The sequence below is a fragment of the Pogonomyrmex barbatus genome, unplaced genomic scaffold (assembly GCF_055798465.1).
Source record: "Pogonomyrmex barbatus isolate J1 unplaced genomic scaffold, ASM5579846v1 scaffold3, whole genome shotgun sequence".
Taxonomy (NCBI): Eukaryota; Metazoa; Arthropoda; class Insecta; order Hymenoptera; family Formicidae; genus Pogonomyrmex; species Pogonomyrmex barbatus.
Window position 1 is genome coordinate 21,318,997 of NW_028297127.1, and position 13,692 is coordinate 21,332,688.

The 13,692-nt window shown below is 39.7% G+C and overlaps 1 protein-coding gene across 3 annotated transcripts in view; it reads left to right on the plus strand.

The window, feature by feature from the left end:
• The window catches only part of LOC105429604 (protein PALS1), a 67,559-nt gene that overhangs the window by 5,203 nt on the left and 48,664 nt on the right, over nt 1-13,692 (plus strand). For 2 of the 3 annotated variants that reach the window (XM_089079265.1, XM_089079264.1), the window contains exons 4-5: nt 10,610-10,670; nt 11,672-11,753. In XM_089079265.1, coding sequence (XP_088935391.1) covers nt 10,610-10,670; nt 11,672-11,753 — 143 coding nt within the window. Of the gene's footprint in view, nt 1-9,633; nt 9,961-10,609; nt 10,671-11,671; nt 11,754-13,692 lie in introns of those variants that run through there. The other variant, XM_089079266.1, reaches the window with a different exon arrangement.

A 13,692-nucleotide genomic window follows, 5' to 3' on the forward strand; every position in this document is an offset into this window, starting at 1 on the left:
AACAGTTGCAGTTCCGTAAAGTGAGTTCCACAAATTACAAACCCTTCAATTCGTTCAGTCATTTGAATCGCGTTCATATATCATTATTTTTATTCGCAATTTATCGAAACCCGTAATATATTTCTGTAATATTAATTAATCGTTCCAACGATTATCCCCATTAAGCTGCTGCATTCTGTTATACGAGCGCGGCATTACTCGCGTGCTCGAATTCAGTAGAAACAGATTGTTAAAATTATGCTAATAGTTCTACCCAATCTTTGGATTCGGATCAGTCGGATTCGAATTTGAACGCATTTCTTAGACGATTAAATATTTATTTGGGTTCATTTGGCATTTCGCGTGTGTGACGAAAGGAGGTGTGTGAGGAGGATCCAAGAATGTAGAAAAGTCAGTGTCTCGAGCAGTTGGGTGGCTTGTTTCGCGACGCGGCAAAATTTGAACGGGGTGCTCAGAATGGATTCCGTCGGCCGATTCCGGGAAGGCTCGTGCGAATCCGACGTTCGCCAGGTAAACGCTTCAGGTGGTCGTATATGGTATCGCAGTGGGGGGGGGCAGGAGTGGAGAACTCCTGAGGTAGACAGGTAGGCAGGTAGGCAGGCGGACAGGCCAGCGGTTGCACATGGCGGATCAGGAGGCGGATAACCTTCGAATGGTATCCGCTGTCACGCTCCGCGCCGCGCGGCAAGAGTCGTTTGTTACGCGCGCTCTCCCGGTCTTTCCCGGCGACGACGACGACGACGACGACGCGAACACAGCTGTTGTTTTGGACGTTCGAGCAAAGGACGCGAAATCTCATTCCTCGCCGACCGTCTGGTGAAATCGGCGGTGATCACGCCGTGCGCGGTCGAGTGCAGTCGCGCAAACGGACGCAACGTGCGCCAACGTATACTTATGTGCCTCGGCGTGTTCTCGGCGGGTTCCGGATGCGCTCGCCAGATCGTCGCTGCGCCGGAACATCGGCGGCTGAACCTCGCGGATGAATCGCGGATCGACGATCGATTACGAGTATCGGCCGCGGATCGAAGGTGAAGACACATCCTGTGCGATCGCTACGCGCGTGATGGAGGAGTGAATTTGTGAAAGATTGGTGTTCTGTGGTGATTCGTCCGATAGAGTTGGATAGAGTGGTGTTGTACCGAGCGACTTGAACGCGTTCCCGCTTCCCGGCCAGAGAGGAGATCCGTCTCGCTTCCTCTCTCTCTCTCTCTCTCTCTCTCTCTCTCTCTCTCTCTCTCTCTCTCTCTCTCTCTCTCTCTCTCTGCCCCGTTTCTCTTTCTCTCATCGTCGTCATCGTTTCTGGCGATCTGCCGATCTACCGAAGGTAAAATCGTTCCTGTTCTTCTCTTTTCGCTCCTCTCTCGGCATTTTAAGCAATATTAAGCGCGTGCGCTAATCTCACGGCGTGCCTCCCGGAGCAGCAATTTCGGGATCGCGCGTTTTCTGATACCGTGCGAGCGGTACCAGAACGTGCCAGAGCGCTTCTCTCTCCGTATCCGCCGCTGTCCTCCTTCCTTACTCCCTTCCGTCTTCCGCCATTCGTCTCTCTTTCACCGTCTCTTGTGACATGTCGACTTTGCAATATCACGCGCGCGTCACTTATTTTTCCGATATACACTTCATTGTGCCACGGTTTTCAGCTCTGCATGTTGTTTACGACCTGGTATCGCGACTTGCAGTATCCGACTTTTATTAAGTTTCGCCTTACCGGTTTGTCACGCCGCTCGTCGATAATTTCTAGCGGGCATTTCGATTAAACGCTCGTAATATTTTCTTGTTAATTTATTCGCATCCCTGCGTTGTCTCATCTCACATCAACGAATATGATTTAATTCTAAAACTTTCTTATTTGATTTGTGTAGAAATTCTTTTTTATGGATTTGAATTATCTTATCCTTTTTTTTACTCTCCGTTAGATTCTCATTCTCGCAGGATCTCTTACGAGTCGGGACAGCCTGTAATGATTATCTAACTTTCTTCATATTGCAAGTTTTGCTTTTTTTTTTGTTTCTTTCTCACAATTAAAAAGTCTATCTTAACATACACTTTATACGAATGTTTTAATCCTACATAAATTTACATATCAAGTCCATACGCGTTCCGTTAATTTCTCTCTCGCGTGTAACGTTTCTATTTCTACTCGTCCTTCTATTTGTATTTCACGAGATAGATGTCTTATTGAGTTTTATGAAACGTTAAGAATATTCATTAGAATCGGATATAATAGATTCTGTAGGATAATAAGCTATTGCGTTTTATGTTCGCTTTTATATTTATATTACGTATCCTCGACTCAATCGCATTCCTCGCATTGAAATGTGAATATTTAACCTCGTTTTAAATTCTTTATTTAGATATAAAAGGAAAGCATTTTACAAAATCATTACTAGAGTATTAATAAAATTTTTCTCCTCTTTTATATATATATACATATATATATATATATATGTGTATTATTTATAAATTAAATGAATTATTCATGAATTATTATGAAATAAATATTAAATGTAGAGTGGACATTTTTTACTCGGTTTATTCAGAAATTAAACGTAAGAGTAATAAATAAAGATATATTTATTAAATATATCTAATAATTATTAAATCTATGTCTCGCTGAATAAATATGAACACACGCACGCACGCACGCACGCACGCACGCACGCACGCACGCACGCACGCACGCACGCACGCACGCACGCACGCACGCACGCACGCACGCACGCACGCACGCACGCACGCACGCACGCACGCACGCACGCACGCACGCACGCACGCACATGCGTATTAAAAAATTTGAGAGTAAAGAAGGAAAAAAATTTTAATAAAAAGACATTGATTTGTAATAACACACATGAAATGTAATAATATTGATAATAAATATATCCAAGTACATTTATTATTAATATTATTACATTTTATACGTATCATTACACATATAACAACATGTAATGTACATCATATTAAATCTTATTTTTTTCCGAAAAATGTCAGGAGAATGATCGACATATGACTGTAATAATTCATTGTTAGAGATACGAAGTTTGCTTTACGTTCTCGCATCATCGGTCAACGTCACGTTGTACCATCGCTCCCAAATTTTCTTCATCTTCTCAAATCCGTTGTCCGTATTGCGGTACGTACGTACTTTTCTCATTTATTTATTTATAACACGCAAACTCATGTATTAAATTTAGCCTATAAAAAGGGTCTCTTTTAAATCTCATCGCTATTTACCAATTGTAAAAATACTAATTACAACTAATTACAAAAATTCGAATTTTTCTCCTTCGCAAATACATACTTTGTATACGTTTAGATTCGTGAGGCTTAAACAAACGAAAGAGGGAATCCCTCTCTGCTTTTCTCTCTCTCTCTCTTCCCTTCTTCCTCTCTCCCTCCAATGAATTCAGCGTGAGCTTTTCATGTCGAGCAACATCCGCGCGGCCACACATCCGCCTTCCGTGTGCGTACATGCGTACCGCGATTAATGCGGAATGTATTTTTTTTTCCTTTTCTCCTCTCTCCCGATATGGACTAACAATCGCGCTGCGCACGATGCGTGTCAAACGCGTATTGCGGCATGGGCGTATTCGCGCGCGCGCGCGCGCGCTCCTGGATGTACGTACGTGCGTCGGCACGGTCGTCATGGAACGAGAAAGTCGCGCCGCGCCGAACACCGATACGGACGTGACGAAGGAGAGTAGGAAACGGGAGATGCGTGAAGCCGCGGTGAACATGAGAGAACAGGGAGAGGCATGGATTTTACGAGCGCGAAGTACGGGATGCAACCGAGCGAGTGGCAGAAACCGGAGCTAGAGTACACGACGAGGTCCGGCGAGCGAAAAAGCGAGAGAGACGGAGCGCGATTTCGTGTGTTTATGTCTCTTGAATTTGCGGATGTTTTTCTCACATCCGCGTTGAATTTCGATCGAGGTCTAAAGAAGTATCAAAAGAAATTTGCGAAGTAGCTTCGACGCGCGCGTGCGCGTCTTAGGTTTTAGTAAAGGGTGGAAGGGGGGAGAGGTTGTAAAAAAAGAAATAGCGAATATGACATGATTTGACCCACCAAGTTTTCACTTTGCGATTCAATCATCGGAATGAGGTGAACGAACGGATTGCCATCGATTACTATCGATTAAAATTTTTGTCGAAGAAAATTAGAATCCAGACTTGATACTGCAGATTGATATCGCGTTGCGTTGTCTTCTTATGTTTCTTCGTCACGATACCCTGTATACGCGTGTCGGTTCACTCGCGTGCGAGAATGCGATAGGTATGCGGCGGAAATCGAGAATGAGATCGACCGCCAACGGCCAACGGTATAAATTAGGCGTGATCGCTTAAATCGTCTCGCGTGCACTTTTCCCCGTGATCTGTATTATATTGAATTATTTTCATCTCAACTTGTTGAATTCTGATGAATCAGACGCGCAGAATAGAAAAAAAAAGAGAGGCGAATGTTACAAAATTCTTTTTTTGCATTGACAAATCGTATCATTGATCGGTATCATTGATCTCGGAATCCGAACTCTGTCGAGTTTCCCTTGAGACCTTTTGGTGGACTTACAGAATAGATTTTTCTTCGAATGATCGATATAGTTACACGCGCGCGAGTTTATAAGACATCGTCGAAAAGAAAAATAAAAATTATATTGGAATTATTCTTGAATTCTGTAAAAATGAATGTATTGTTACGAGAACAAGAGAAATTAATTTCGTACTTGTGTGAAAAGATTCTGGGTGATTTTCTGTCATTTCCATCGTTGCTACAACTTCTTCACTGGATCTTACTTGGATCTTACATTCCACAACTGCTAGTACTTCATGCGATGCAATGATGTAACGCGTTAAATAAGTGTCATGTAATCGCTAATAGACGTTCCACTTAATCTAGCTTGCTTATTTTTCTTTGCGTTTGACATAATCATCCATGATTACATATCGTGCATATTAAAATACGTAAAAACTAATATAATCTCATTGAATAAGCAACTTTGGAAACGGGATATATATTTTCATGCAAATATACGTACATCTCTTTTGATATAAAATTTTATTATTCACTTATGATAATCCATTTGTTATTATTATGACTACAACATACTGTCACATTAAGATAAATTATATATGCCATTACAAAATACGTATATTTAGATATATATATATATATATATATACCCATGCATTAGTGCGTATCAACGTGATTAGGTCGCATACTCGATATATCGATCAATCAACTGACGTACATAGTTTCTTGAGAATTTGCCAAGTTAACACTCGCATCACTGAAATCACGGTTTACAGGTAGTTTCTCGAAAATAGTATATCTCGAAAAATAATTGTCCCCATAAGGATAAGCGGACCGTTAGCGCGATTGTTTATCCTCAATTTTTATTCTCAATAATCTTGAATGATGCTTTTCGTTTCGACGATTTAGCAGCAGTTTCATGTAAACCATTATAAAAAAAATAAATAAGTGGTATTTCGTTTATTCAAATCTGATTACACGTATTGACATATGCTTCTACGTGAAGTTAAACTTTAAAAGGTAAAAGGTAAAAGTGTATATTATAAGTGTATATCTATTAAAACGCGATCGTACATATAGAAATGTTTATCAGGCAACGAGGAAAAAGCAGATGACTAATTCTTATATATAGATGCAAATTTGCAATGTACAGTTTTTCTAGGAATGACAGAGATTATCGCTTGATTTGATTTTTACTATATCCATTAATAGCGTTTGTAACAATATATATAATTGAAGTAATTGAAATTTTGCTTGTCAGTTTTCTAGAATATATATAAACAACATTGCATTGCTCATTTTTTATTAAATTCATATATTTAACGATGATTAAAAATTTCTGTTTTAAGCTTTTTTCTTAGGTCATATATCGTTATACATATACATGCGTGTAGAAAATTAATTGTGCTATATATATTTATAAGATAATCTAGAGGAAGTTTTCGAAAATCTTGTATAAAATTTTATGTGCTGTGAAATTTTTATGGATTGTGCTTTATGCATTTATATTAAAAATTACTTAAAACTTTTTGAAAATATTTCAATTGTTTTATCGGAGATTTACAAATATTCGATAATAGATTCGGATGTATCGTGTATCGTGCAAGATGAAAATATTGTAACTCATAGATCAAATGTTCATACTTCGCCAGGCATGCTTCTCCGTTTGTACTTCACTTTATGCGTGTGTGTGTGTGTGTGTGTGTGTGTGTGTGTGTGTGTGTGTGTGTGTGTGTGTGTGTGTGTGTGTGTGTGTGTGTGTGTGTGTGCGTGTGTGTGTGGGGGGGGAGGGGGGGGTACATGTTTACTATATACATCACTGTGGCATAGCTTATACAGTTAGAAAACTGGTTTTCGCCTCCTCTTGCATCAAACCATACTACTCATATGATTGAAATCATTCCGCGAATTGGTATGATTGTTTCTTCTTGCATATTTTTAGGTATAAATGTTATCTTATATTTATATGTGAATCGCAGAGAAATTTTAGATTCCGTTTTATAACATGACAATTGTCGGAATTGTTTCCTCATTGTATCTTATTATCTCTAGTAGATAAGATATAACTTTTTTAATAATTATTTTCATGTGATTATGAGAAAAACAAAATTTCACGCTCTTCTTATTTATTTTTTGATAACATCGGAATGCAAAATACGAGATCAACATATGAATTGCGTCAATATAGAACACGAGCGAATTTTCTTTTCTTACATGTATTGCATTTTATGATAAAAACGCTTCTTTTTCTAATTTTTACGGGATTGTTCGACAAGATAGGAAATACGATTATGGTTTACGGCACGGTATTTTAGTACGGGCTTGACCGAATTTAATTATTCGCAAGTTAACCGCTGTCGAACTATCGAACTCGCCGTACCTTTCGAAGAGCGGTCTGGCTTAGGTAAGGCTCGGGTAAAGTCTTACTTAACGTAACATGGTTGATTGCCGTGCTGTACATACATACATACATACATACATACATACATACATACATACGACATATGCGCGAGCATCTAGTTACCGTTCCGACAAAGTAGATTTCTCCGGAGCGTTTGCAAGGAGACTACTCCGAACAATGTTGATATCACGGCAACGCATTGCTTGACCCAAATTTATCGCGTCACCGAATTTGCGAACGTAATGCCTCTTCATCTCGCTTAGTCCTATTTCCTATTGCCTTCGACCCGCATTCGCGTCTCTCTATTGTGCGCCACATTTAACATCAAATGCAATTTGATTCTGTATTCCATTTGTCGTATTCATAATTCCGTATGTCTTACTCACTGTAACACGGAATGAGAATGAGATGGCAATATATGTGCAGTTACGCAGGGAATCACCGCTAACAAAGTACTTGCACATTTATCCCGCACGTATCCTATAATTAACCTGATATTGATAAATTGATACTATATAATACCTTAATTACTCTTATAATTACATAATATAATATACTATAATACTGATAAAATAAGAATGATATTTGTAATAATCTCATATTAATTTTCATGTGTGAATATGTTTTATATATTTTTATTTTATTTATTTATTTACATGCCATGAATTTCTCCCGGGGGCATAAATTTGTCATAATTTGTTTTCTTTTTTTATGTTTTATCGAATAGTTTAAAAATTGTAATGAATAAATTCATCGATTTCAGAATTAGCGATGAAATAAGATTTAATAATAATCATTTATACCCAAATTAAATAATGTCCTATATACTATAATTATTATTTGCTCTTGAAATTAAATAATATTCATTAATTTTTTTTATTCATTAATTTTGTTACTTTGATTTGACATACCGATATTCTCAAACGGTTTATTTGTTAATTTCATAGCTTTTGTGTATTTATACTTATGAGGTATATTCATGAGGCCTATCACGGAACGTCAGAATCATTTCATTGTAAATGAAACAAGAATGGAAAAACGAGGTATACGTTTTCAGATGGAAACACACTTTCTCCGAATTACGGCACCATAGCTCCGAATATATTTTGGAGCTAAGCCAAAATATTTTGAAAAGGAACCAGAATGGGGATTGTTGCGAGTTTTCTTTAAGAAACGCTGACGCGTTCTCTTCTGTCGTTCGATGAAATACAAAAGATTTTAAGGTAATGAATATATGCGTATATATAGTGACATGAAAAATTTCATCGAAACTTGGTATGAGCATATGCAATTGTGGCGCACGCTATATCAGCTGCATACATTCGAAAAACAATGACTGAAATGCGAAGTGTGAATATATGCGACATATTGCGCGTAACGCATGTATGCACCGTGAACAAGTATTAAAACTGATTGTCAAACTGATTGAAAAGTGAACGGCTTTTCCGAGTGAATATTATCAGAGAAATTCAATTTTGTTAATTAGCTCAATTTCGAAAAAGAAAATCAATTATTTTTTATATTGCAGAGACGGTTAATCGTGTTGTTTTAACGAGATTGAAGAAATCTACATTTATACGTTCTATCAACTGTTTTATTTTCACACATTTTAAGCATGAGAAAAAAAAAACGTAAAGCAGAGGTCGAATTCTCGCCCGAGTGAAAAGTTCCAATAGCCGGAATAAAATGTCTTGAGATCTCTTCAGAATGAAAACCACCAGACATACATTTAATCAACTTCCTCGTTCGCGCCAAAGCGCCATTGCGAGGAAATCAGGTCGGGGATCACATCAACCGGTAACAAAAAGAACGGAACGATTCCTGGGAAGGTCTGTCTAGGTATATTTTAGGAATTTAAGAAACGCACGTCTTGATACTCTCGATCGATTTTCGCGCGATGACGAAGCTCCTTTTCGCAAATTTCTTAAACGAATTTCCATCTTTACGTTCGTTGCCGTGCTAGGTGCGTTGAACTGGCGCTCTTTGTCAATTTTTCCGTCGTCCAGCGTATGCCAGCGAGCGTGTAGTTCCAAATATAAACTCCTTCGTGAATGCGTCTGTGCTATCCATTCTCAGTCGGTTGCGCCGGCTGCGACGGAGAGTTTATTTTCTAGTTTCGTGACACGTGCGCGCGTGCGAATAAACGCGTTCCTCTTTCGGAGAGAAGCTTTTCATTCGGAACGGTGTCATTTGAACGGTGTCGATATCAGAATATATTCTTCCTTTCCGAATATATTGTTGTTAACAAGTTGGCCAAGTTGTTGACTACAGCCAGTGTAAACGATGAGAGAATTCACTAAATTGCTAATTACTTGACTTTTTGTCAATATTGTAGCATTAAATAGAAATCGTAGTAATAGTATCGTGTGGCCATTTCTTTGCGTGCTGCCTATGTTATATGTAATAAACAAGTAGAATAATATTGCGAATTAAATTTAACAGTTTGGAAAACATTACAAAAACATAAAGTTTTCACACTTGGCATAAATTACGATCTTTAAAATATCAAGTTAGACACGTGAGATATTATTTGCATTAAAAGATAAGATACTCTTCGAACTGTTTTATTTTTCCATACGTATTTTATCCTTTCGTAGGATGTATGTATGATTTATGATAGAATTACGCGCTTTTTATAAATAGAATGTAATTAAAAATAAATTTAAATCAATATAGTTCAATGTCAATCAGAAAAGACACGTGTAGTTCATTAGAAGAGTGGGAATGACACTTAAACATTCGAATGGAAGAGTTCGCTTTGTAAAAATTTTCCGTTCAACGTAAAGTATGGGCATGTCAAAATTTTTTCGCAAATTGATTTTTTGCGGTTGCTCGTCGCATTCGGGTCTCGATAGCCGATCGATCGTTGTCGACGAATCGATTGTCGACGAACCGCCACCGAAATTTGCGGAGCTCTCGAATTTCGTGGCGGAACCGTACGCCGAAGGCGTAGAGAGGCATTTTGATCTGTCCGCTATAAAATTCATCGACGACGAGGAAGCTGACGAAGATGCGGTCTGCACTAAGAACGGTTAGCCGGCGGATCGATCAGTTTTTTTCTTTTTTTATAGAAAAGTGGGTTGATACCGGCGATAAGTCCGTAGTTATTCCCCGCTAAGGGACGATATAAATAGATGGGCAAAAAGTTACGAGGACATTGTGGACTTTGTGCGCGTATATATACAAAGTTTTTCGCCGCGCAACGCAACGAATTTATCAGTTGCGCCGCGTGTCGCATAGATTTTGCGCTGATTTTGAAAGAAACGACGCCGCTCAGATTACAGATTGAGAATGGAATGGAAAAACGCGATCCTATCGTGATTTCTTTCCGCAAAAGTAGGAGAAAGGGAAAAATAAAAAGAAAGCTGTCCGAGCAAGGGAGATATTAAATTAATCACGGAAACACGGTAACTTTTCGGATGAAATGAGTAAGTGAGAAACGAAGGGAATTTGTCAGGCTCGGACAGAACGACAGAGAGAGGAAGAGAGAGAGGGAGAGAGAGATGCGCTTCATTTATTTCTACTCTTCTCCGTTACACGGTCGCCGCTATATTTGACTACATTTGGCTATAGCCGCGGCCTGGTAATGGCTTCTTTGACGCGCTTTTTGACGCGCGTTAAATCGTTAAATTTGCCACGCGATAAATTTGCCTAATTAATTCTTCGTGAATTCTCGACAGAAGAACTGGACGGGCCGAACGCTGGGCGGATACGAGACGCCTGGGTTATCGCCGTCGAAAGGTGAGATAATGCAGCGAATATATATATATATGTATAAATAACATATGTATATATTTGGTAAAATAAAAGACGGGTGCAGTTTGAGTCAATGTACAACGACGCAACGTACACGTACGCATCGACAAATCGAGAGACGAGAGAGATCTAGTGCCCTGCTTCTAGTAAATACATTTCTGTCGGGGTGGAATCGTGTATCGATTAAACGTCATATAAAAGGCGGCGGTGTCTAGCGGGCGAATGTGTTTTTGATCGAATGCGAGAATGCGTCATCTAAATGCCACGAGAATCGTTCGAAAGCAGCATGCGTCCCAATCGCGAGCCGATAATGACAGCTCTCGTGATGAGATATCGTAAAATCACGTAGTTTGCTCGCCAGGATTTTCTTTTTTGTTCTTCGCTGTTTGCTGAGTATCGATCCAATCGGCGTTACGCCTTGCAGATGCGATACGGTATTAATATAATTAGTAACGGTGTTAATATGCTAATAATACGACGGAATTAACTTTCTCGATATTCACACACACACACACACACACACACACACACACACACATCACACATCACACATACCTCTTATTAATCCTATTATCCCTTTTCCTTGCAAATTTGTTTCGTTTAGTTGCGTTCGCTCGATCATGGATGAAAATTGAATCGTTCGGTTGTACATTTTATCTGAGGAAATTACGTCCATTATTCGCGTCCATTAAATCGTTTCCGATTGTCTGATTACCTATTTATGTGAAAGTGCGCTTAATGAGCATAGATAATCACTCGTCGCGTCGCGTCGAAAATTAAGTTTCACAAAAGATTTCAGTCGCAATTTGTAAACGCAGTCGTGTCGCGCGCGCGTTGCCGCGAAGAAGGAGAAGCGCGACGAATAGAAACACTAGACTTTCGTGTGTGATAAGGATTGGCTCCCGTGACTCACTCCGGTATCTCGTTCGACGTTCCAAGGATAAACAGCGACAAGCTTTTCAAACGGACGTTTCCTCTGTTCGCAGGAGTGCGAGGGAGAGGCTGCAGAAACTGACGGCACTTAAGAAGATCCAGCCGCGCGACATCCAGGCCATTTTACATCAGCAGGTACGTGAACACACGAGACACATAATTAACCGAATCACCCGTTAATATCGTGTTGTTAATATCGCGAACGTGAGATATTCGCCGAGATACGATCTCGTCTCCGCGTCTCTCTCGCCGCGCCGAATGAAATGAGTTACACATTCAGCGCCTTTTGCGTTAAGATCTTTTTTAAATTCACCCTTCAATTTTTCGTGGCTGTGGAAGCTTTTTTAATCGAGTGTTACGCACGCGCTTGGTTCCCGTATAAAAATAAACATTATGCGGTTTGATCCGCACGGCGCTTTAGCTCACGTTCGATTCTCGCTTATTTTTAAAAGTTCTGCGTTAACTATTAAAATAATAATAATAATAATAATAATAATAATAATAATAATAATAATAATAATAATAATAATATTTGACGCGCTTAACAATTTCGCGGATTTAAAATAACTTATGCGAAATATATTTTGCTTTGTACTCATTGTCAGTTGCCCCCGTGCCCCCGTGATTTTAAATCGTTGTTGGGGCAGGACTACCGCAATCCGAATGCAATCTGACGATAACATAACGGAGCGCGCGGATAACAATCGGAGATGCGCGTCCGCCTTCCGGCGATTTTTGCTACCAGCGGGAATAACCAGGATTCGCGCGCGATCCGACACGCGACGCATCCGCATGCGAATTCTGCGAATTCTGCGGCGCGCGAATGAATCGATCGGCCGCGAGCGAGCGGAGTCGTCACGGAGGCTGCTTACGAAATGTGGAATGCCAAGTAAATGAGCGCGGAGCGAGAGGTGGATGGCGATTATGCGCGGCCTTGTTTACGGCAGTGTGCACAACACAAGAGTTTCTCGTTGCGCGTTTCTCATTGCATCGCCGTCGCCGTCGCCGTCGCCGTCGTCGTCGTCGCCGTCGTCGTCGCCGCCGTCGCCACCATCGCCGTCTCCGTCGCCGTCTCCGTCGCTATTTTCGCACAAGTGCATCGCCCGTTCGCTCGCTCGCTCGCGTCTTTGCGTACTCGAAACCAGTATCCTCGATCCCAGGCATATCGATGACATAATAATGAGCTTTCTTTCAGCGATCATTCATTTTTCGTCGACTGTGCCCCCGTGATTTCAGCCGAAGGTGTCGCGTCGTCATTGTCGCGAGGAAATTGTGCGGAAAAAAATAATACACGTCAGGGAAAAAGAGCAGAAACTCTTTCTCCTCGAGCCTCTATTAGCCTATAAGCGCGCGACGATTCTCGTCGCCAGAGTAAAGCGATCCAAGAATATCCGATGTTTTCGCTTAACCGAGTTAATAACCGAGCGACTAATATCGATGCTATTCGACATTTGACTCGAAAGTATCGGTTTTGGAACAGAAATAGAAATCAGTTATAATCTTGACAAGATCAAACTTTCCACATTGGAGACGCATGAAACGCAATATTTTTTTATAGATACGTCTCGTTTATCATAATATTCATATCACATATTTTTATTGCTGTGAATAAATGCAAGATTATCCGGTATAAACAAATAAATCAAGTTAACTGTGAGATGGATTTAACTAAATTTCTGCCATTTATTTTGTATGCGCGTATAGAAAAAGATTGATTTTTTTTTTTCTATAAAACAAACTCGTAGCGTTTACGATTGAAAGGGGTTTAGGTCAAACGATTAATGATGCCATAATTTTGCCTCAGGCTGCAATTCATTCGAATACATTCCCAGTCGAATATGAATTTGCGCGAAAATTACTTTTATTCACTCTCACGTACAAGTCTACTTTGAAAATTACTCGTGAAAACGTAACTTCAGTTATCGCTTATGGAAAATGGCTTGTAGAAATAACTTTCGATTGTATTTTCATGTTACATCTTTCAACACAATTACTAAAATTTCTTTTTTTTTTTTGTTTTCTTGGAGAATATTTATCAAAAGATTTATCATTTGGTGCCTTTTTCGCTCGAAAA